Genomic DNA, 25,712 nt, shown 5'->3' with positions numbered 1-25,712 from the left:
GAGCTCAATCAAGTTTATCAACATCTTCCTTGTCCTGCAGCCCCCAAAACTAGACGTGGTATTCCAGATAAAGTCTACGGAATGCCCAGTTAAAAAGAATGATCACTTCCCTCAATCTACTGGTCATGTTTCTGTTGATACTGCCCAATCATCTGTTGGCCGTCATTGAAGGCACACTGCTAACTCATGCTTAGCCTGTCATCTAAAAAGATCGCTGGGTTTTTCTCAGTAGAGCTGCTATTCCATCCAGTCAGTCCCCAGCTTGTACCACAGCAGAGTGTTAGTCCATCCCAGGTGCAGGATTTAGTGCTTGTCCTTGTTGAATTTAGTAAGAGTCACATGAGAACATCCCTCTGGCCAGCTGATGTCCTCAGAAAGGCAGCCCTGTTCTGGAGCACACCCCTTGGTTCATTGTGGTCCACAAACTTGAGGAGTGTGCATTCTGTCTCCTCCTCCAGGTCATTGATAAAGTTATTAGGCAAATGTCTGACAAACTACACCTGTAACTAGCATCCAGGTAGAGTACAAACCATTAACAACTACACTTCGAGTCTAATGTTCTAATCAGTATTTTCACCTATCTAGTAGTCTACCCACCTAGATCATAACATCCCAATTTGGATACAAGGATGCTGTGGGTGTCTGTATCAAACAACTTCCTAAAGACAAGGTACAGGATATCAGCTGCTCTCCCCTTATCCACAGTTACATCACAGTCCTATCACTCCTGATGACTTCACAGTTAGAACAAACTCAACATTCTTAACAGAGAAATAGTGCTAGAAAAAGTATTCATAAAGGAAAAGCATTAAAACAGATAGGTCCTAGTCCTACTATATTTCCATGTAAGGCAATGGGAACTGAAAGCACATAGCACCTTGGACAATCCAGCAGATACTAGAAATGTGGCAAAACTGGAAGCGTTAGATTTAGCCTGGCAAAATATACAATACTCTAATGCTCATTGGGAAGGCATTCAGACAGACAGAGAGACTGACCCACCCACAAGTCATAAGAGATGGAAAATTACACTTAGTTTCCAAGAGTAACGCAGCAGGAAACAAAGATCAATGAGGTTTGGCTTATATGTCAACCTCCAGTCAGTGGCTGTGATGCTGTTCTACAGTAGTACAAGAAGAAATTTGTCCACAAATACAAGAATAGCCAGCGTGCCTACACTGTCAAATCAAAGCTTAGTAACTTGTCTCCAGCTGAGACCAACAGCTGATGCTTACAGTATAAAAACCAGGCAAGTATGCAGCATTCCTGCCTTGAATACTCTCCTAACCTATAGGGATTTGCAGCATAGAGGTTTCTAGAAATAGAAAGGTAACTTTGCTAAATTACCTTGTCTGATCGAATTTAACATACATAAATTGACTTTCATTTACAACTGCAACAGTGAGTTCCAAACTTTAGTGATATATTGCATAAAAGGCACTCCTTTAGTTCATTTTGAGACTATGTCTTGATAATAATTTCTGTTTACTGTCTCATGCAATTTTAAATTTCAAAAAATTCTAGTGCATTCTTCTTCAGTGTGGAAAAGAGAAGACTAAAATCATAGTCTGCTTAGGTGTTTCCCAAAGGGATGTGGTTCCAGATGCCTTTTCTAGTTCTGCTGCAATAGGACCAGAACATCAGTCAGTATTAAAGATGAAGCTACAGATTTACAGAGTGGCACAAGAAGGTTTTTATTTTCTTTCTTTGCACTTTTCCTAATAATTCCTAACATTCAATTTTCTTTATTGCCTGCTATTGACCTGTGAGCTGAAGGTTTTCATGAGGCCATTTTGACTATTTCATGATCCCTTTCTTTAGTGAAAAATGCTAGTTCAGACACCAATACCATACATATAAAGCTCACTTGCATCACCCCCATTTGCATCACCTTCTGTTAATTGACATTTCATTTTGGCTACAAGTTTTTCCACTCAGTCTCTCAATGTTGCAAGGTCTGTCTACAGCTCTCTGCAGTTGGCATTCACTTCTGTGATCTCAAAATAACTACGTCAACAAGCTTTCTCATGTCATTGTATGCCTCATTTTCTAAATCATTAGTGAACACTGAACAGCATGCTAGAGATACAGCTAGCATCTGAAAGACTTCTAAGTCTTTTGCTCAGGAGCAAATAAAATCTTCGGGATCTCAACAGGATGGAGTAGTCAGCACCGCACTCATACGCTTTGCAGGCCCGTCATGGAACACAGATGAATAGGGATGTTTAGCAATGTGACATGAGCACAACCACAGTGCTTAAGTGGGAGGACAAACAACTAAAAATTAAAAAAAAAAAAAGTAATAGTAGTCCCACCACTGATACAAGCCCCCATTTCTTTTTTCTATAAAAAGAAATACAGTTTCGTCTTAGTAACAACTGATACCAAAAATTGTTGTTATGGTCTGGAAATTATCATAACAGTTTGGTTTTACGATCCCATATGGTCCTGCTACAGGGGGTACTCTGGAAGTGAAAGAGTTAAGCAGGAATGGTGGGGGGTTTGCATGGATTAACCAGACTTTTCTGGAAGAGACACTCTCAGTGAACCTTCTCCTTCAATACAGTAAAGTTGTGTCAACTAACAGAGAACAAAACAGCCTGCGTGTGACTACGCAAAGGCAAGGCAAGGCGCCTCGCACACCGGGGCGCGGGTGCTGTGAGAGGGCTGGAGAATGGGCGGGGGGAGCCCAGCCCAGCCAAACTGAGCCCAGCCAAACTGAGCCCAGCCAAACCAAGCTGGGAAGAGAGAGCCGAGCCGCTGGGGTGAATCCAGCTGAGCAGAGCTGAGCCCAGCTGCCGGGGTGACTCTGGCTGGCACACACACGCACACGTTTTCTGCAGACTGCCTTGCATTTTTGTTCTTGGCAAACCAGAGCAGCTTGGGAAATATTTGCAGGTCTGGCTATTTAAGCAGGAGCAGCCTAGCGGGGAGCACGCAACAATCACCCAAGATTGGCTTGCAGCGTTACTGCTGCTGGAGGAAAAAAATCGTTTCCATAATAACTGTTTCACAGCATACCAGCTACGCTGCCTATAGCATTTTGCCACCCAGCTGAATTACAAAAAAAACCTGAGGGCAAACATGCTATTTTCATACCTTTTTTTTCCCCCAAGCCATATTGACACATGGACTCTGCGACAAAACGAATGCTACTGAAGCCCAAAAATATCTGCACTGAATATAAATATATTATGAAATAGCTTTTAAACTCTGCCCTAAAGCACTTTCTGATTGGCTGCCAATGATGTCACACATCCATAAAGCCCAATAAAACGCATGGGTTAACAAGTCTTATTTCTGCGTATGAACTCCATGCAGCAGGAGCACAGACCACTCCAGGACAGGCAGGGGGTTAACCATACCATCTCTCAGGTAGTTAAAATCCTGCGACCTCAGGCCTCCGTGTCAAGGCAAGCTGCGCTGCTGACTCTGCTCACAGACTGAACTTAATGGTACTTAACTAAGCACTGTTTACTTGTGAGAGAAGCCTTCCTAATGGATACAGTAAATCACTGTCAGTTTTTAGGTATTAAAGATACACTTATGCATGTTCAGAGCAATTAGTTTGGTCTTATCTAGCAGTTGTGATCTTACATTTCAAGTAGAAGGTGAACTAAGTATGGTACCCTTTCCAAACAGGAACTTGACCTTCAGTCCTGTTTGAATAAACTGTTATTGAGTAACATTTTACAAAAGCCCTAACAAAACTACAATCTACAGTTTTACAAAACTCAAAAACTAATGCCAGAAATATCAACTAAGCATTTAAAACATACTATTTTGACACCGATTGCTCAAATAGTAAAATATGTTAACTCTTTCTGTGCACTCATGCTTACAGGTTGCCTGACAAGGAATAGCAGTTTGCAGGTTTAGGGGTTTAGGTTTTTTTAACAGAGCGTTCTGTACAGAGAGAAATTTGCTGTGTAAAATATTAAGTGTGTATGATGCTCAACTGACAGCAACCAATATTTGGTTTTTACTATGAAAACAATTCTTGGAGCTGGCTTGGTTTCAAATGTTATTAGGTAGATAGCATGTGGTGGTGTAGTAAGGAGTCTTATGCATGAACTGAAAATACACTGAATTTGATCATGCTATTCTAGGCAGTTTTGCTGCCAAATGTGGGCTAATTTATATATAGCAGCCTATTTAATAGTTTGCACTTATACTTCCAAAGCAAGCATGGAAGCAGACCGCATAGAAATATGAAAATGTTGCCTGATTTGCTACATAAAACTTTGTTTTCCAAATCCTTGTCTAAGGTTTAGGAACATTCAGTAGAAATGAAACTGCAAAATACATGGTTAAAATATGAAGCTGCTATAAGGTATGCCATCACTGCAGTGCTCAAAGCAGTATCACAATATAAGAGGAAAGGCTGTGTATTGCTATCTACTATTGTTCCTTCTGCCTCTCTTTTCGGTTTCATATTCAAGGCAAAAACACCAAAATCAATCAAAGGAAAGAAAACAAAACCACAAGCTCAGTGTCTAGAAACCTCATGCTTTCCTCGATTACTCCTAAAGGATCCCTTTACCGCTGAACCTCAGCACATACCATCAAATATTTCAAGTGGAACAAATTCATTAACTTGTACACACTACTTAACTAACTGAAAGCCAGTGACAGAAACCTAGAGCACTGTTAAATCAACTTCAGGCAGACACTGCATTTCATGTGTTAATACTTGCCATCTGCTCATGTTGCATTTTTTACCACAAGAAAAAAATGTGACTGCTGAGTAAAGACACTTCAAAAAAAGAAATAGGAGAAACCTGGCCTCACTCAGCCATAAACTATGGTTTGTTGGTTTTTTTTTTTTTTTACACACAAACACACACTTACCCTCTGTCTCTTTACTAAAAAGAGCAGAACCTATGTAAAATAGTCTTTTTTAGCTATTACTGCCTTATAATAGCTACACTAGGAAATCTTAAAGAAAAAAGAAAGTGCCTGTGCATGTTTGGTACTCCAGACAGCAAGAAATTTGCCTCAGGGAGAAACACTTTGTAAAAGAGGTGGGGGAAGGGTAATATGCTAGTAGACAGAGTGCATAAGGGAACCAATGCAGAAGCATGTGCGCGTGTGCCTGCATGTGCGCATTTGTGTTGGAGGCTCTGGAAAAAAATGCTAGTCACTACGGCTCCTAGAGGCTCCAGCACAGCAAAGCACCTTTCCTGCAACACAACCATTACATCACGCACAAAACTGCCTGCCGGCCACAGAAAATGGCACAGCCAGGAAGGGATGGATACCAGCAGAGGGAATGTTTCTCCGCTTTGTGAACCATGCAATTTTTAAACTAATTCTTTTCAAAAATTAGCTTTAGAAAAAAAAAAAGTCCTAACTTCTTACCCCCTTGAAAACTAAAGGAGATCAACATTTTGCCCCAAAAGTTGGGCTTACGACTTAGAGGATGCCAAGACATGATGGTATAAGCTTTGTTTTAGTTTTGGCCAAAATGGTATTTCATTTGACATTCAGTTTGCTTCTACTAATAATCCTAAAGGGCACTCAAGCATTTCAGTAACGCAAGTGAAAAGGAATTTGCTTTGGCATCAGGTCACCAAGGAATAAATATTTCTTAAGTTTTGTGCCATTAAGTTCTCCTTAGCTGTTGCCAAAAAAAACCCAAACAAAAAAACAAAAACACCACCACCACCCAGGTCTGCATTTGTACCTTTTCACAACTGTTGTCATGTTTTAAATGGGTGCTTATAAAGAAAGCATCTGAGGGACTATTTTAGTACATGGCATCTACCATTAGTATGCTAGATACACTAAGTAGCACGTCCTGATCTAGATGGGCAAATTCAAAGGCAAGTTTCTTTACAGAAGCTGTCAGGGAGAGAACGACATGCGGTAATGGTGCATAAGATGGAAACCTATCCACTGGAAGCTGGACAAAACCTTTTCACAAAAGTCCCTGCACAACAGCTGTGCACAAACACTGGCTCCAATATATGCCCCAGTTGTAATGATAAAGTCAGTGCATCAAACCTGAAATTGTGACTTCTGGCTTATAAAGATCTCTCTCATCCATTTCCTATTACTAGTCCATAGAACTATTTTACCTTCATGCATAGTGTAAATTCTCTGGATGTTGCCTTTCTTTGGAAATATTCCCAACTTTACCTACCACAACTTGATTTTGGTAAAACTCATTAGCTGCTGGGGTCCAATTCCTGATGACTGGAATAAGTAACAGGGGGGGAGGGGGTAGGGGAGTGGTATGTGGAAATACTGTGGTCGTAACCAAAGTAAACAGATGTCAGTCTATGTCGCACACAACTGAAAAAAAGGACACCAGCAGAATATATTCATGCCACAAATATTTGAACACAAGGCACTCTTTATAGTAAAAAAACCCTCATCTGGTCCCAGATCCTTCACACTTAAAACTCATGCCTTTTTACTTCCACCCCAGATCTTTCACCAGATCTTTCCTCTCCACAAAGGAGCCCAGGTGTTTCTTGAATTCACTTAGCATTTCCAACACTTCACTCATTCTCACATTAATGAAACCCATATGTTTAAGTATTACTGTCCTCAGTTCCTTCCTTACTGCCCTTTTCCTGAGATTTTAATTCATTTTGTGAGTAGCTTTCCCTGAACCAAAAAAAGTTACACAGATTTTATTAACATCTTCCATAATTTTGAAGACTACTGTCAAAGTGCTTATTTGTTTGAGACAGTTTTGATGCTAGGAAACAAAGACGTGCACCTCTCCTGTTACAACAATCAAGTTCCAATTTTCAAAAGTATATTGGACCAAGACTACCCCCTTTAACAGCTACCCGTTTAAGAGCTACTTCAAGAATTAATGTGGCAGACTGCATACATGAAACTGAAAGCAAGAACAGCTTGCACTAAGACAGCTGCTGTGATTTTCAACCCCAGTTGGCTTCTCTGCCTCTTCTCTAGTGTCCCTCCACACTGCAGGAGCAGCCGCTAAACTGCCTCAGTTAATAGCCCAGCATATGAAAGAAAATGAAACTTTGCTTTCACTTTACCTCAACATACCAACAAAGGATTCAGCCACTGTTATCTTCATCACAAGAGCTTGGCACACACTTCACCTATTTGACTTCTAGTTATTCCTGTTTCTCATTATTGCCCTGTAATAAACGTATTTATTCTAAATACATTTAACAGTTACACATGCTCCTAGATGACATGCAACTCTTTAAAAAAAGGTCCCAAACAAAATCCAAGTGGAGGAAATACAACCAACCACCAAGACACGAGCAGTCATCAGGAAAATGAGTCACAGAGGCCAGTAGAATCCCCCAGGAGACTTCCATATGTATCAGTCTCAGACAGAAAAGGCAGAGGCACTGAAAATGAGTTGATAAAATACTTTTAAAAGGTGTTGCGTGTCCCAAGTAGGAACATCTATGTGGCAGCACAAGGAGATGGAGGAAAGAGTAGAGGAAGGGGGGAGTTAATTGGACATCTGTGTGAAGCTGGGGGAGGGCAGACAGGAAGGCAGTAATAAACTCCATAAGCAGACAGTGCCACAGGGCTAGAATAAGACTCCAGCTTTACTCGGAGCAAGGAAGTAGAACCCACATTTGTAAGCGTATGCCTGTGTAAAAATCCTAACACCTTCTAACTGACCTTGCTTACCCAGGACATTTTGGAGGAGAACAGGCAATTTAGTAACAGCAACGTGGCCTTTAGCAGCACTATGGTCATTTGTTAAAAGGGAGAGAAAAAACGTCACCAGTGTCTAAAGCTTCACTTCACCTCTCACCTCATACACAAACTATCTCAAGCACTTTAGTGAAAGCTAAGATTCAGACTGATCTCACAAACAACACTATTTTGTGGATCACTTTGCATATGAGTTGACAGCTATACACATACTTTATCTGAAAGTATTTATACAGGATCAAGATCTTTATTTCCCAGTCTTTATATTTCATTCATCTTAATCTATAAATGTACTTCCAGAAAAAGTCAACCTGATTTACAGAGAGAGCTGCTCCTGTTTGAGTATCACTTTAGGATACTGTGAAAATCCACAAGCTACAATGTATTCCATGTTATAAAAGCCAAATCAGAATAAAAATTCCTTTCCAAAATTCCCTCATGCCAACTTCATCCAAATTTTAACACAGAAATTACTCTGTGTGAAATATCTGGAGTGAGGATTTTTCTGTTTAGAACTTTTACTAGCTCATAGAATGTTCTTGGTTCTTGTACCAGTTTATGTAGTTATAAAATGGATTCTTGTTCACCTGTACTTTTTTAAACCCCTAAGAAAGGAAATCAAGTGGAAAGCTGAAGCATTACGACAGTTCAGCAAACAAGTTTCATGCTGAGAGTCTTCTACTCAGGGTTCTGTGGACACTTAAATGTAGTGTCAGGCCATACTGTAGATTTATGGTAGAACCATAATAAAGTCTTTTTTTTTTCTGTATGCCTCTAATTTCCATCAACAAGATGGTGTATTATGTGTTTCCTTTTGTCCATTTGTCTGGTGTGTTTAGAAACAGAAAGCACTTTGAACCGGGAACTACTGTCAAGCATATGCTTCCAGATTTAGCACCCCAGTCTCAGATAAGCCATCTAGCCCCCAGTATAAATGATGATTTTTATTTTTTTTTTAAGTAAAATGTTTTTAAATAGAAAATAATTTTAAAGGTCAACATTTTTGTGCAGAATTAAAAATAGGGACAAAATAAACACAGAAATTTTTGCTTTTGTCACACTGAGACCACAATTTCTACAGACATTCCTCTGATGAGACACCATTACAAAAGTATATATTACATGGTTACAGAAATACGTGGAAGAGCATACCATGCTGTGGAGACAGTAATCCACAGAAATATGGTAAAACAAAGGTCACAACATGCTCACCACAACTATGGCTGGCAAGAACATAATTTCTCAATGTATTACAAACCATTTGAAAAGTTTAACCCTAACATCATGTAATCTGCAGTATGTTTCTGCATCTCAGCTAGAATTTAAAATGTAGTTGATAGAGCATAAACTGAGAAAAATAGCATAACCAAAGAAACCCTGAAACAGGGAAAACAGTCATCCTTTTTTAGTAAAGGAATTCTAATATTTTGGAAAACGTGGTTAATTTCTCTTAACACCAGATGTACAAATGGCATACCTGTAACAAAGAAACTGGGATGTTGTCAGAAAAATCCAGACAAGTAATTCTGCTAGGAAAGGGACCCAACAGCACCCTTCATAATGTGCTGCTCTGCTGGCCCTAGGGCATTCATGCTAGAGAGACAACAGTCAAGTTTTAGCTTTTATTATTTTATTGCTTTGGGGTTTTTAAGAATCAACAGCAGTACAGCACAGGTTTATGGATAGGAACCCTGAACCACTGGGGTTGTGAACCATAAGTATTTTACATGCATTGTTTTGTAACAATGAGTGCACACAATCCTGTTTAACAATGTACATAACGGCACAGAGCCTCATATGGAAGACACAAATGCAAGTACAAGCAGAAAATCTGATACAGCTGAAGACATCCTATATTGTCCCAGAAGACAGGCCAATGCAGAGCTGCTATGTATAACATGCAAATACTTAAATCAATAGTGCGACCAGTAGTCACTGCTTGCTGCATTCCTTACAGAAGCAGCCAAAAGGAACATAAGAAAAGGGAAGGGAGAAGAGACATTTACCACTTATTTCACTGGCGCCAGCTAATATCTTTTCTGTAACTAATTCACTTTAACTCTGCACAGGGCAATGTCATGTAAAATGTTTCTGAAGGAAGATTTTTTCCTGACTTTCAAGAGCAAGCATCAAAGCCTAGTAAACGGTGTGCTGCAGAATATATTTAAAGCTCAACAATACTAACCAATAGAGTCACTGAAACTGAACTCTGAAGGAGGAGCTCTCTACATGCAGAGGCTGGGTTTCTATTTTCTGGCACAGATTATACCAGCTTACAGAAAGGCAGTATTTTACAAGTCTTTACATATGTAGCCAAAAGCTTTTGTCAGTGAGATGCAATTACAGCTTAAAAACAGTTTCTGTGATAAAAAAGAGATGAGAGCACTAATGAAGGTGGCTTTCTGACAAATCAAGTTTTTCCTAACTGTTTTTATTCGTTCATTTGATCTCAGTACTGGAATTTTGCAACAGGAATTGGCTCGGTCTTTTTCAAAACATAAAGGGCCTAATCCCTTCCCATTAGAGAACAGGAAGTCAGAAGCCAATCTTAGCACTGATTAAAAAAAGGAATCTGGATTGTTATTTTAACTTCTTTGTTGCACATAAACTAGAGAATTTTTTTTCCGCTACCATTTCAGCACACTGGCTCCATTAAAAGCTGATGTCTCCCCTAAGTGGCACCTGTTTAGTACAAGAGATCCTTTGCACCAACTGCTCTCTACAGAGCAGCAATTACGCTACAGTTTCTCCCCATCACTACATGTGTAACTCGGAACATGTGCTGCACGAATCCTTATTTATGTGCCACTGTGCTGTCCTGCTTTGGACAGTACAACAATGACATTTCTAGTGCAAAGATTTTTTACACCTCCTCTAAGTGCATTCATACAAAATTGGTTCAAGTGGGAACAGGCAGTATTTTGTACTTTGACTTCTGTTCATGCACACTTGAAAACTGCATACTGTTATTGTCAACAGTGTTGTATGTGTGCCTGCTGGATCCCACCAGCCCAAACTCCCACTTCTCCCCCAGCCTTCCTAACATTCTCAATACACAGGTGTGTGCATGTGTGTATTTCAGCTCCTATGTGCAGTGTTCAAGCACCAAGCACTCTCATCTGCTCCTCCAAACCAGTGGCACTGCTTGATGTCCAAGCACAGTGTTGCAGCCTCTCTCAAGCATTTCTGCTATACACCAGGCTCAACAAACTGGCAAGAAACTCTGGCTTCACTTTGAGAATTGTGCAGGCTTCCTCAAAGAAGCAGGCAAATGAGGGCTAAAGCCATGGGTAGCTGAAATCTTGATTTCTGGGCCTACTGCACTCCCTCACTTGAACCTTCTCATTTAAGTGTTATCTTTCTCAACACAGAACCTGTGTGACCCCTCTGGGGCTCCCAAACCAGTTAATGAATCAGTCCAAATCAGAATGGAACTGGATGAACTTCAAGCATAGCTGCAGGTAAAATAAGCTGAACACACCCCAACAGTTCTCAACATTAAATATTTAAAGTATGTCAGATTTTTTTTTTATTTTCCCCAATGTTAAGAAAAATGGCTGGTAGTATTCAGCACTTGAAAATTAATGTTTTAAATATGAACATAGTACACCCCCAGTTTTGAAATCCTCTGCTCTATTTTCTCTCATCTCATCTTTCCCATCTGGTATGTTTTAGTAATAATTTAACAAATATTTTTCTTCAAGGCTGTCAGGAAAATCTCATAGCATTTTGGAAACACTGAACATTATCTTGTGAGGTAAATTAGGACACAAAGAAGTAGCATGACATATATGTGATCACACATTGTCAGTTGCAAAGACAGTAACAGAAATCCCAATATGTGCTTCTTTGGAGTCTTCAAGAAAATAATTTGGTAATATATAGCAAATAGCGAAGCTGAAACCTACATCAAGTTACATTTGAAGGATGATCTGCAAAAGTTAAAAAATGTAAAGTCTAATGTAGGAAAGTTTTCTTATTCCAATGATTTATTTTTGTTACGATTTATTTATGAAAATTCAAACCCAGCTAGCTGTCTCATACATTAAGCAAAACCTTAACTCTACATAGCTTCTTCATGCTTCTGAGCTTCCTTCTCTCAGAGAATGCGTCTACTATCAATCTATGCAGACTGCAGCCAGAAGTCTATGTCCACTTCCACACTTCACATTGGTAACCACTGAAAACAACTGTTAAGTACAGGTCTCTTTCCTGGATACTTTAGTCAGTATAACTCATCAATAGCTTTTGCTCATTACTGAGCTCAGACGAACTAATAAAGTAACACACAGAATGCTTCATATCCCATTACCAGTTTCCCAGTTCAATTTGTCAGAATCTACCCCAGGTGTCAGGAAAAACCATTAGCCAGCACCTTAGCCAAGACAAGTCAGCAAACCCTACCTCAGATAAGCAGCTGCTGTTCTAGAGATTACAGTATTAGTGGAAAGAAAAAGACAATAAAAAGCCTCTGAAAAAAAATCTAAGAAATGTGCACTTTTTCTTCATACCATTGACATGAGATTTTTTGGAGGTTACGATTTTATGAGCCTTTCCCTGCAACTATACAAGGGTTAAAAATTAGTCTAAAAATAAATATTGACAAGATTCTCAGCCAATGACATTGAAGAAAATTTCTGGCTTTAAGAAAATGCCAGATATCACAAGATGCATGACAAAACAGCAAGAGTTGCTCACATCCAGTTTTCTTCCAATGGAAAAGATACTAGTGGGTTTTTTAAACTCTATGTGCTGAAGTTTTCTAAAAGAGATTTCCTGTCCTTTCTCTAAGATTGCTGAACCCCATTCAGCCAGGGCACAGATAACATCTTTGGATAAAAGATTTGAAATCACAGTTTCTCCCATACAAAGTTCAAGTTTTACAGAAAAAAAAGCTTTTCTTCCACAGAGCCACAAACTTCACGAGAGAAAGTTATTTCCTCTGTTCTGTTCCCTTAGGAGGTGTTACATTCTTACAACCTGTCAGACTTAACCAGTCATATTAGTAATTTATATTTAGTATAAGTTTCTCTTCAGACCACCTCTGGATACTCCTAACACAATGAGTGAATTCTGATTACTCACTTTTCTCCTACAGATTAGATAACCTTTTCCACTGTTACTGTGCACTGGAAGTTTATATGAAACAACTTTCTGAATACCTAAAAACCACAGTGAAATATAAAAAAGACAAACATTACAGAATTTTGCTGCACCTTGAAATATAATTGCAAAACACTGAGAATGAGATTTCCCTTGCATTTAAAACATTTAAACATGTTTCATTATTAGATGAAAAAACTTAGCTGAAATACATACACACACACTGTACTCAGAGAGAGGGGCACTCTCAAACTTTTCTAGCCAGTCTGATCAAGGCTGCGGAGAGTAGCTACACAAGTTGGATACTAGCATTTCAGAACAAGTTAAACTCACCTACAAAAACGGTCAGGACAGTCCTAATTTTCAAATGCCAAAAGATGCCAAAAGGGCATCTGCAATGGTATCCTACATAACGGGAAAAGGGATGGACAACTAGAAAGAAACAGGTTTGGAGAGAGTACAGAAAATTGGATAGTTGGCAGGGATTTTACTAGGTTTCAGGCAACAGTCAATCAAAAGAAAAGTGGCTGTAGAAATTCAAACTCCACCGATGTCCTTAAACAATTCAGTCCTTTCCTGCACACTTCTAGAAGTGAGTGATTCCTTACCAACACAGAGCATTGTCATTCAGAGCCAGAATCTACAGTGAGAACCACAATGTAAAAGTTATTAACAAACAGCTGTACTGCATCATACAAAGGTCCATGCAGCCAAATAATCCCACTTAAGTGGCGACCAGTTGAAGGGATTGCCTAGGGAAAGGTTTACGGGGTAAATATACAAATTTATTTCCCAGTCTTCAAGAATTTGTGGCTCAAAACCAGATGCTTTCTTTAATATCCATTGTTGGATTCTTTTCCTCATGAATTTGTCTAATTGCCTTGGGAATATATAACAACCTGTGGATGTAAGTTCCATGGCACATTAATACATCATGTAAAGTAAGTACCTCCCTTTTTGTATTGTGAACCTGTCTGCTGATAATTTCACTGGATGACCCTAGTTCTTGAATTATGGGAGTGAATAATCATTCTCTATTCACCTGCTCCACATACAGAATGACTTCACAAATCTCTGTCCTGTCCTCCTTCAGGCTGAGTCTTCATCTGTTTAGAAATTTCTGTGAAAGAAATCTGTGCTCAGCCTTGTTACCCCTCTCACCACGCTTTCTAGTTGTACTATTTTGGGGGGAAAGAATGGGAGGGAGGGATAAGATCAGTACAGTAGGAAGCTACACCATTCCCTACTTATTCTTCTCTTTTGTTCGCTAATACTATCATTCCAAGATGCCTGCAAGCATGAATACAAAATTATGCAATATTTCAAAATTTTTCTTTGTAATTATAAGAAAAAAAAAATCGAAAACACTATACTGTCTTCAAGTCCAACTCAAGCCAATTTCTAAGTAAATAGTCTGACCTTCTCTACATTCTTATTGGCATCCCAGTTATACAACATTATTTGTATAGGCAGACCAACCCTGCAGAATTTCCAGCTTTGATATATTTTCCAGACTGGGTATCTGCTGCAGGTTTAACATGTTTGGAAAGTTTTAGGGTACAAAACCAAGCCAATTCAGATAATGAAATTAAGGAAAGGTATGTGTTTTTCAGCTCTTTTGAAAAGCTCCAATGCCTTCATAAGCTACAGCAGAGATTTTAAATTGGCAGTAAACTACCCTCATATCAGGGACATATTTTCCCATTCCTATGAAAACATTACCAAATTTGGCCAAGTTACAACTCTTTACTGAGTCTATATAAACTGTGTTTTTCTAAAGATTCACCAGAGTTTGACAGCTGAAGATGAAATCAGTATGCACCATCTCCTGTCCACGCCTCTGTTAACCAGACTGAATATTCATTATTCTCTTTGAACAGTTAAGGTTTGTCCTGGATCTGCAGAAACTGAACTGGACTCTTCCTGCAACTGAAGCTTCCAGAGCTTGCTATGACACCAAACAAAAATTTGAAATGGTTCAGCTATACCTACATGATCACTGATACCTGTGTATTATTGCCTACCCAGTATTATGCATACTGCTACAGAAGCCCCTTGGAAGAAAATGAGGAGGGAAACATAATGGCAGAAATACAGAAGGGACAAGAGAAAGCAGGGAAGTAGTTGAGACTAGAACAAGGATCCTGAGACATATGCTGAGACTGAACACATGGTAGAGATCACATCAAGATGGAGAGGGAGGAATGGAAGGGATGAGTTCAGAAAAGGCTACTTGAGGATTGTGATGAATTGCTCGGGAAACAACAGATTTAGAAAATGACCTGGGAACTTAGAGAAGGAAAACAGAGTGTAAAGGTAAGTGGTATGAAGACATTCTTGGAAAAGAACAGGGACAGAAAGGATGAAGAGTATGTAAAGCTTCCTCAAGTCCACATCAGATCTCATTATCCCTGATTCTCAACGTTCTTCTTCTATCAGCAAGTATCACTAAAACTCACTGAAAGACTGCTCACCCCCCTTTAGCACTCATCCATGGATGACCCTGTAAAGTAATTTTGACATAATTGACATAAAAACAAAGACTAAATAGAAAGAACAATCTATGCTTATGTCTCTCACTGCAAGATTATGTATAACAAGCTTGCTATTTGTATATACATATACAGAGAAAATCCTTTCATTCAGGAGCAAGATGTAGAGATATTAAAAAATTACTGCTAGAACTATCCGATGCCTAAGCAGCATCTCTTAAAAAAAGAAAATCTTTGACATTTTTTAAAATTGTAACAAAAATCCCTTTACAGAAACAAACTGTAGCTAGCTCTTTTACACCACTCAAAATTAATACTTAGATCTGCTGTAAGGCCACATTTGATACAGAAAGGGTATTTAACATCACTTTCCCATCTGCTGGGAGCAACTTTAAAAATACTCACGTTTTTAAATGACGAGATAGTTGCACACTGAAATAATTTGCAAACAGTATTAAGAAAGGTGCCATGGCTCTTCTCTGCTTCAAGCACTTGCTCTTCCAGGAAGGAAACATGATGTGCAACCATTTTAACAAATGCCTATGGAGAAAGGAAAAACACCTAATGAAAATTAAAAGCACCTGTGCTGGGTCCTAGCTAGCTGAGATCAGAAGTCAAAGAAAAAGCTTTGACAAGATTTCAGAGTGCACTATTGCTAATATAAATATCCAAGGGGTACATACTCAGAAGTAGACTACAGATGTTTACAGCCACGAGAACCACTGGTCATGACATAAGGCTAATTTTTCTCCTTACCTAAGGGCAGATTTTTGCTCCCTTTTCAGCATACAGAGTATGTAAACACTTGCACAGCGTCTAAAGGTCTGGCAACATTTCAGCAGTGAGGTGAAAAGCTCTTCAGAACCCGCAAAGAGACTGCTACTACTGATGGGAGTGAAAAAATGGCCAAAGTGGTAGGAGGGAGTAGACAGCAGAGGAAAAGATGACGACAGGTGATTTTAGCTAAAAAAGGTCAGGAATTATTGACCTAAACCATACATGTGTTCAGTTTCAGTTGAAATTTGAGCCATAAGGGAAAGCCAACTAGAAAAAACCCATTATTTATTTGTTAAAATACAGAACAGTTTGTAAACAGAATTTTGATTCTCTCCATTAATGATTAAGCTTCACTTTATTTTTTTGAGATGTTGATCACTGCCAATTTTAGGGATGGGGAAGGTGAGGCTGAATAGGTAAATTAATTGCCCAAAATGTACCAGTGGCAACACCAAAATTAAAACCCAGCAGATCCTCATCCTATATAACCATTACACAAGAGTCCTTTCCTGTTCTACTCTTAGGAGTACAAGTCAATTCCTCCCTTGAAAATCCCCATGGATGCTAAGCTTTAAATTTATAAGTTCTAATTAAAACATTAACTACTGCTCACATTGCCAATTTAATCTTGTGCTCTCAGATTACTGCCATTACAGGTGGTAATGTTAGGGAGAAATACTGATTCCTAGCCAATCAAGGTATTATCCCCACCTTGATAAGCAAAAAAAGCCTCCCAACAAAATTCTGCTGCGTTATTCAAGGACAACCTGTAGCCTAGCAGACTGGTGTTTTCTTCATATTCCAAATTGCTATGTCCCTACAGCTGTACTAAGCGAATGGGGTCAGGAAGGGTTGGGATTTTTCCCCTTCCCTGTATTAGAGGGGAAAAAACCAAAAAGAAGCTCTGTTGCTTACCATACTTTTGGCACAAGTAATTGCTTAGAGTTTTAATTTTATTTTCCTGTTCAAAGACAAAAACACCCCCACACAATCCCCCCAAAATCCCAACCACCTATAAACATGGAATTTGCAAAAAGACTTAAATGGGTGAGACACTTAACAGAAACAGTTGGTTTGGAACCTGATTCAGTTGGCCAGTTTTCACAGTCCTAATTTAAGTATACCTTCAAGTATGGCCAAATTGTCAAGTATGCTGAGAACTCGCTAGCTGCTTCTTGGACTTGGGTAGTCACTTCTGAAAACTAGACAGCTTTCTAAACAGGTTAACGGTTGACTCCTACTTTTGTTCTAAAATGCCTTGCCTCAATTTCCTGTCTGAAGCGTTCTCCTGGTGCTGTGTAAGTCCATAAAGTGGTTTGATAAGTCTGTTATCAAATGTAAAAATGCAAACTACAAAAAATGAATTGCATTTAAAGAAAACTTGCTGAAAGTTGTCAATTTCCCTGTCCCTCCCAGCATAATAAACCTTACCAGAGGATATTACTTTGTACAGGGGTAGAGCCTGAAGCCTAAGCACTGCCTATCTGGATTTAATGCCATAAGCACTTTCACTTTGAGTCAGTTAAAACTCATTTTAAACATTACACAATTTATCTCGTCATGTTTTCATTACATTCCTCCCAGAGGCAAACTTGCCCTCGATTGACACAAATTCTAACATACTGCTTACTAAATATGGTGAGGGCATCATCTTAGTGAGTCATACTGGCTTCCCTCATTCAGGATACAATGAACACCAAAACAGACACAACAGAAGATGGGAGCTCAGAGATCTCTCCACTACTACATGATGATCATCAACAACTTAAAACGGGTATGTCCAGCACTGGATGTGAGACTTGATTTTTTGAAGTTATAAATGGTTTCACAGATATTCCTTCAAGTCACAAAACAAATTAACATTATTAGCATTATTATTAACATCAAACCCACAACTAATGCTTTTAATCTAAGATTAGCAATTGTAGAATCCACAGTAATAAATTACTTAGTGATGTTCCAAAACCATAAAGACTTGTATGTGCTGAATCATGGGTAAACACACTGATCTAAAACCAAACATAAGACAATAGAGAGCCATAAACATCTGAGTGCTGCATACAAATACCTGGACAGTTAACCTATAAAACACATCAAAAGAAGGGTGTAAATCTTCTAATGCAATGAACAAACCTCTAATTTATCAACTTTGGCATAGATGTGATTCATTTCCATCACCTTGTCTTTAATAAGTGGAATGGTCTCGTCCAGGATCTCTGATGTATCACTTCTAATCTGCATGAAAAAAAGTATCTCACATGAGGATGAATCTTGAAGATAAACACTACACTATTTTTTTCACGTGAATATTTAAAAACCCACCTATTCAGAAAAGATGTCACAAGGGCCCTTTTGCAGTATATTATAGAGTACAGATTGGGAAAATAACTTACTTTCTCAAGTAATTCATGAGACAACAAAAAAACCCAATAGTAGATGACAGGACTCCCACATCAAAACTGTAACCAGATCCTTCCCTCTTCTCCCCAAATTTCCACACTACTCCTCCCAAGAGATCACCTACTTTCTATTATGAAATGCTGTAGACATCATGGGTAATGACGGATTTAAAATGAATACTGCCTCTATATCATCCATCATGCTTTGATTTTATTGGAGAAGAGCTAACTCATACTACTTATCAACCAGTTTTGGGAAAGAGTCAGATCTTTGAGTACACCAATTCTAGTATCTTGCCTTCAACAGGGGCTCAGGACTAGAGTTCTCAGGAGAGCAAGAATCTTCACACAACATTATAGCGTAGGCACCTCAGAGAAAGCTTCTACTCCCCAGTCCCTGTCAGTTTCCACAATAGTTAAGTGCCCTAGTACAGGAAAGATGTTTTGTTTTGTTATGTACTACAACCAAGCTTGTTTCTGACATCCATATGAGAGCCTGAACCTTATCTGAAATCCTGCTGAGTGTTGGGTTAGCAAGAATTACCCAATTTTCTATATAAACAACTGCCAGTGCTTTGTTTGGAGGTGTATCTTACTGCCACCTAACAAAGCACTATAGCTAATGGAATGTACAAGCCAAAAATGATGGATAAGACAAGAACTGAGAAGAGCTCTCTGAAGGGAAAGATAAAAGCAAACCCAAGAAAATCTCCACTAAAACACCCAAATACGCATTCTAATTTGTAAAACAGAGCAGCAACACACTGACAAGAGAAATAAGAGAGGCAGTTGAGCCCACTTTTATATAAGTTTTCTTTCTCAACTACAATGGAGTATAGGAGGTCTTGGTTCATTTCTGGATTAAAGCTGTCCTGCCTACAATTTTAATAGGCTTAAAGAATATAGAGGAACAAGGATCCCTTCAAAAGAGATTTTTGTCCCAAAGGCTGAGCTAGAAGATAGTCTTCCTTCAACTTCATAGGAAAGAGTAAGGATCTTTTAGCTACAATGGTGGGAATCTGGAGTTAGACTAATATTGCAGAGAATTTTCTGGGCATTTTGAGATTTAATCCAGACTCTCAAATAAAGCATAAATGCCTGCTATAAGTCACTTAATCTATGGACCATGCTTTATAAACTCTAATAGGTACTTAGACATTTTACTGATGATCATATGACTCATTTGTGTGTGTATTTGTTTTTTTTAAGAAGTTGTGTTTTTAAAAGCTGAATATAAACAAAGCTACATACATATAAAATCACTCCTAGTAAGATTTTATGGTATTTTTATTACCAGCATGAGTACATGCAGATCAAGTGCTTTTATAGTGCTATAAGTGTTCTGTAATAGGACATCAAACAGACATATCAAAATAGGAGTTGCTTTCTATTGTAAACAAACCAACAGTATCTCCTGTATTACTGGTCTCAGCACTACATACACCAAATATAGATAGGGACACCTCCCCCAGCAGTGACATAACTGTATACACAGACACACTCTGTTATCTTTATAGTACGCACTTTATATCCAACAGAAAGTGAGCACAGACACTTGAGCAGGATCCCTGCCAATGGAGTCAGACTTATATTTCCTAATATTAAATAAAAGTGCAGAATTAATACATGATGAAGGAGCCGAAGCAGATGAATTTCAGGTTTGTTCTAGTGAATTCTTTTGGGTCAATGGTAGGCAAAAAACCTCTCCTCTCATACAGCACATGTGAAAAACAGACTGGTGATCTGTCTGAGGTGAGGTTCACACTCAGGTAAATTACATCGGATTAAAATTTGAGCCTGAAATTTCCAAAGATAAGGTAACAAACTTGTTTGCTAATGTTGGTCTCAGAAAGAACTAAGGAAAAGCCACTCTTACAGCTAAATGCTAGACAACTACTGTAAATATAAACAGAGTTAAGAACAGAGCCAGAAAGAGGGAGATGTTGTACAGACCCATATCAACACAACAAGGTCAGAGCAGACATGGAACACATCTAAACCATCTTTCTTTGAGGGTAAAAGCAAACGACCAATACAAGACACAGGAGAGCTGATCTTCCAGCAAGCAGCCTGTGATGAAAGGAAATGATATGCAAATATGATTCAAGAAGAGTCATTCTGCAGCAGTCTGCAGAACCACAGCAACAGAGGAGTTCAAGAGGAGTCAGCACATGACAAAGGGAAATGATTCTCTTGGTACAGCAACCTCTCATAAGCCAGAGAAAGCAGGACTGGTCTGAAACACCACGTTATAAAACAAGATTTATCTCCCCTTGTGCAATGTATTGTACTTTATCTTACTGAAGTTTTAGCCAAGTGCTCAGCATGAGCACCAGGGCACAGCAGTCCATGGGAAAAAAACCTGTATTCCTCTTACTAGATTTTACTATGTTAATTGGAGGAGGGGGTGAGGAGGGAAGGTCTGATTGAGCTTTGTCTTCTAATTCAAGTCAGCAAGACTAAGCTCAAGAAGGCAGCAAACTGACAGCACCAAAGTTGGTTAGGAGACAGCAGAACCAGAGTATGAATGATGAATTAGAACACAAACCAGGAACAGCACATTGTATGTAGGGCAGTGAGACCTGATCCTTGCATATACTGCAGTTCAATCTGTACCAGTTAAACAAGCACAGATTCTTGTTATTTTGTATTCTATAAAAACTATTATTTTTTCAGGAAAAGAAAAAAAATAAATAGCTGGAGCCACAAGTCAAAGATACTGTGCAAATTCTAGTTGTCACAGGGACATTTTTGAAAGGATCTCTCTAAATTCTTCTTTGGTCTTTGATCCCATATTTTAACACAGAGTAACATAAAAGAATCACAAGTAACCACTGTAAACTGAACAGCTCAATGGTGAGAAAAGAAAAAACACTGAAGTTGGTATGTTCCTGAGAAGTTAGCAAACCCTAGACACAGCGAACCAAAGAAAACAACCTCTTCCTCTCTTTCCCCCAGTGATGAAACCAGGTTTCACACCTAGGGCCTCAGGGAGGAGGTTCCCAAACTGTAAGGCCATGAGACAAAGATAAGTAGTTAGCACCAGGTCTGTGGAACCATAATAAAGTAAGATTTACAAACACATCATTTCCCTGAGGCAAGTTCTGCAAGAAGGTTCAATGGCTTGAGAACCACTAATCTGTGGTTTTAGAACCTGGTGAGTATGCTGGAGGATCGACATATCTATTTAAAAAAAAAAAAAGAGCATCAAATATAAGCAGAAATTTTGTATGTATCCATGCATCCTCTTCAAGGATTAGGAGCCAAAGAAATGGAAGTAGTGAATTTCTGCATGTAACTAAACCAGCTGTGTGTGTCTGAATATATACCATTTTCAATCATGCTTTAAGATATACAAGAAGCACAAAGAATCATATCTAAAAAGGTAAACAACAATGACCCATGGAAACGATATGAGAACAGCATATACAAGAGTCTGGTTATTACAATGAATTTTTTTTGCTTTTGTGTCACTGGTTCAAATCATAGCTCAGTTAAAAATCACAATTTGATAATTATACTTGAGAGGCTCTGAAGCCACTTAAAAGACATTAATTTACTTTGTTGAAGTCAGTGTCCTAAAGAAGACATCACAAAAATTAAATAACTGGCACTAAAATCCTTCTAGCACAATCTTTTCATTGCAAGATGCTCCTTCCATGGCAAGTGTGAGACATGCTGACCTGACTTTACATTGTAACTGTAACTTACCTACTGTACAAGTGTCCATTTTAAGTGTGCCATGCTGTGCCTAGCCAGGTACAACAGCATGACACTGGAAATAGCATTTTGTCTTCCTAGCACTGATGATCCAGGTTTTTCCTCATTGCAATATTCAAATGTATGCATCAAGAGTACTTGTAAGTGAAAAGCAGCAGCATACTCAAAGGAGAAAAGCCAAATCCCTCTATGTGAATACTGAATGCCCAATTGAAAAAAGCAAGATTCCCCTTGCCTTTTGTTGGCGTAGACAAAAGACCAAATTATTCCTAGGCACTGAAGCTGGAATCAGTTCAAATACTACATTATATTTATCAGATTCCCAGATACCACTTGATGTGCTGCTGAAAGGAACCTTCCATTGTAGGTACTGGGTAGAAAGCCACAGAATCAGCACCAACTGCAGTGCTTTGATGTTCCCAGGTAAGGTCAATAATCTGCATACCAGGGAATTATTCACAGCCTGCAGGTTGTGGAAAAATCTTTTCAGGGGCAATGCAAAGATAGCGTATTGAAACTAGGTTAGTGCTTTTTGTAGAAAAGGTTGGCAAGAGAAGAAGTCTCACAGGAGGTTTAAAAGCCCACTGGACCCATCTGAACAAGCTAACCATCTTCCCTATGTTGGAGCCAAAAATGTAAGGTGCATGCCTGATTGATGGGAAAAGCATAAGGTACATACAAAACCCTAGCGTAAGCTCCCAAACAGCAGAATTGAGTGAATGAACTTAATAGTAAATCAGACAGAATACAATCAGCAGTGAAGAGCTATTGATTCAAACCACTTGCTTTGAGCAGGTGATGTCGTATCACTGAAGCAATCATCACCTTTCAGGAATGAACTCAAAGGATTTTCTGGCCCAAGAAACCAATCTCTTGTATTCTACGTTTTGCACAGACTAAATGTGCTGTACTAGAGAATCTAAAGCTGACAAATGTAAGCCAAGATGTATCAAAAAATAGACTGCATGCTCTGAGGTTCACATGCTCCTTTACAGCTATTTTTGTCAAAAGCTGAATGGAAAAAGAACAGCTTAAACAGCCACTGATACTGAACCATTCTTAAAAGGCAGCTATTTCTCCTTTTAAGTCCCCTACTAACCATGTGAGACTTAGATAAGCCAAGCTTTTGTTTCTTTCCACTCTATGTCATTTCCTTCTGGAAACAATGATGCCTCCTTTCCATAAGCAAGATGTGCCAATGACAAAACCAGAAACCTCTGATAGAAGTTGTAAAAAGATTAATAACTGGCTACATTGCTGACTGATTTGCCTAGAACAAGGGTGATGGCCTCACTTCTCTTGAGCAGAGTTCACATCCAAGGTGCAAAAAAGATCTGTCTCATAACCAAATAATAATAATTAGTTAGCTGATGATATTTTGTATAAACTGTGTCAAACATGTTAATCTGAATTTTCAGTGGGTTCTTGCAGTCCATGCCAGAGTGCTTTGCGGCCACCTATGACTTAGGAGTTCTGTCGTTGACAGTAAGCACAACATTTCTCCAAACTACACTGGGATACATCAACAGAAAAGCGGAAAGATGTGCAGGAGGCAATATTAGCACTTGGTCTGCGAACAGAAGACAATGTAACGGAAGGTCAGCACACCAATGTCTTTTGTTTCTGCTAAAGCCGGTAAGAATAAAGCCAAGAAATTGCCTTTCAGCTGCCTAAGAAACATTGGCCAAGTACTTTTCTTACCTGCTTCACTTTATCCTGTCCCTCTCCGTTTATCTATGCAGTTCCTAAGAATCATCCAACCAAATAGCTCACACGCAACAAGACCCCAAGGAGATATTGGCTGGTCACTTCTTGCCATTAGAAGTGCATTCAGTTAGCAACCATTGTAGTTGCCAATGACACGTGCATTACACAAGATGCTTGAAGATGGAAGAAAAACGTTGCGGTAAGTGCTAACAGAAGGCGAGATGGTCTGCACATCAGTGATTACAAGAGGCAGTCCCTCTAGGTAAACTTGGTCCACGGTATCTGAACTAGCACTCTATGATAAACACTCAGAAAGGGTTAAAAAGCAGTACCAGTTCCTCTACCTAATTTTATGTTTTTAGCCTAAGGAAGGAAAGAAAAGTTGACTGCAGAAATCATTCATTCCCTTTACATGAACACCATAACCCACATAGCCTTCAGAGAGCACTACTTTAAGCAGAAAGGCTGGAGTAAGCTAAATAGTAACACACACCTCTTGCTCTAAATGGTTTATCCCAAACAATTAGGCAGTGACAATGGTGAAGATAACTGGTGTGCTACAAATGTTGCACAGCACATCAGTCACAGCCCCATCGTTAATCAGTACTCCCCACTCAGTTATTCCACCCCTATCAACCTCTCTCTTTCATTGCTATTGCAGGCTCCTAGTAGACACAACTGGCTTGTTGCATTTGTACAGCATGTGGCACAGGTGGCCTTAATTTGTAGCTGGTGTCCGTGAATGTTACCGTAACGCACATATCTCCGCCTGCATCAGCCAGCCTAGTGCCAGAGCCTCAAAACGGTGCAGCTGTTGTAGCACTGGAGCAGTCTTCTCGGAAGGCTTCACACCACTACTACGGTAATGGCAGGGACCATGGAAAGCCAGATTACTTAACGATTCTAGAACGTACTGGTGACATCTACCTCCGGTACTTCACCGACTAGCGAACCGGGCGGGCAGAACGCCAGCTCACTTCAGGAAAAGGGAGGAAAAACGCGCGCAGCTCCGCCGCCGCTCTCCAGCCGCCACCCGCCCCACGGCGGGGCGGCGCCCGCGGGGGCGGCCCGGCTGCGCGCGCCCTGGCGCCACCTGGTGGGCGCGGCGCCCCGCTGCGCGCGCAGCGCCGCAGCCCTTCCCGCGGCGGCCGCGCTGTCAAGATGGCCGCCCGGCGCGCGCGCCGCCCGCCTTCCCGCCCTCGGGGCCCGGGCCGACACGGCCTCGGGGCACACGTACCGCGTCCGTTACCCCGCAGAACTCGTCCAGCCTCCTCAACAGCTCTTCGATCGTCTCTTCCATGTCCTTCACCTGCGGGGAGAAAAACCAGTCACGGAGCCCAGGCTGGGGCCTCGGCAGGCTCAGGCGGGTGCGTGCCGGCCGGGTGCCCGCCGGCGGCCGGGCACCTCACCGCTCCCCCCGCCTTGCCTCGTCTGCTGTCCCACCGGGGAACCCAAGCCGAGCTGGGGGGCTTTTAGGCAACCGCCACGTCACCAGCTCCAGAAGTTCAAACCCCAGATGCACAGAATTCATTATATTGAGAAATGCGAGGTTTGGATGCTCTGAGGGGCGCTTTCCGCCCCCGCGCCGGGGGGTGACCCGAACGGCGATGAAGGATGTCCCCAGCATCTACCTCCACGCGGATTTCAAGTTCTAGATCTCGCCATGAGTTTTCTGCCAGCAGGCTTCTAAACCTATAACGTCAACACGTTTGTCAGCAAAAGTTCCTTGCCAAGCATCTTGCTCAAGTTTTGAAGCAGAAAAGTTTATTCTAACACTTGAACTTGGATGTAACAGTAACAAGTGGGATTTATAAAAGTCAACTTGAAGTTACAGCCCATGTTTATTCACTGA

At 40.0% G+C, this 25,712-nt stretch overlaps 1 protein-coding gene across 2 annotated transcripts in view; it reads right to left on the bottom strand.

The window, feature by feature from the left end:
• BCAS4 (breast carcinoma amplified sequence 4) overlaps positions 1 to 25,712 on the bottom strand; it is a 56,856-nt gene that overhangs the window by 23,690 nt on the left and 7,454 nt on the right. For both annotated transcript variants that reach the window (XM_075019463.1, XM_075019473.1), the window contains exons 2-4: positions 25,098 to 25,169; positions 18,168 to 18,269; positions 15,663 to 15,797 (exon numbers count right to left, since the gene is read on the bottom strand). In XM_075019463.1, the coding sequence (XP_074875564.1) occupies positions 15,663 to 15,797; positions 18,168 to 18,269; positions 25,098 to 25,169 (309 nt within the window). The remainder of the gene's footprint in view (positions 1 to 15,662; positions 15,798 to 18,167; positions 18,270 to 25,097; positions 25,170 to 25,712) is intronic.

Source organism: Buteo buteo, chromosome 2 (genome assembly GCF_964188355.1).
Source record: "Buteo buteo chromosome 2, bButBut1.hap1.1, whole genome shotgun sequence".
In the NCBI taxonomy this organism is placed as follows: domain Eukaryota; kingdom Metazoa; phylum Chordata; class Aves; order Accipitriformes; family Accipitridae; genus Buteo; species Buteo buteo.
The sequence above is the reverse complement of the archived record's forward strand: the minus strand, read 5'-3'. Positions and strand labels throughout refer to the sequence as shown.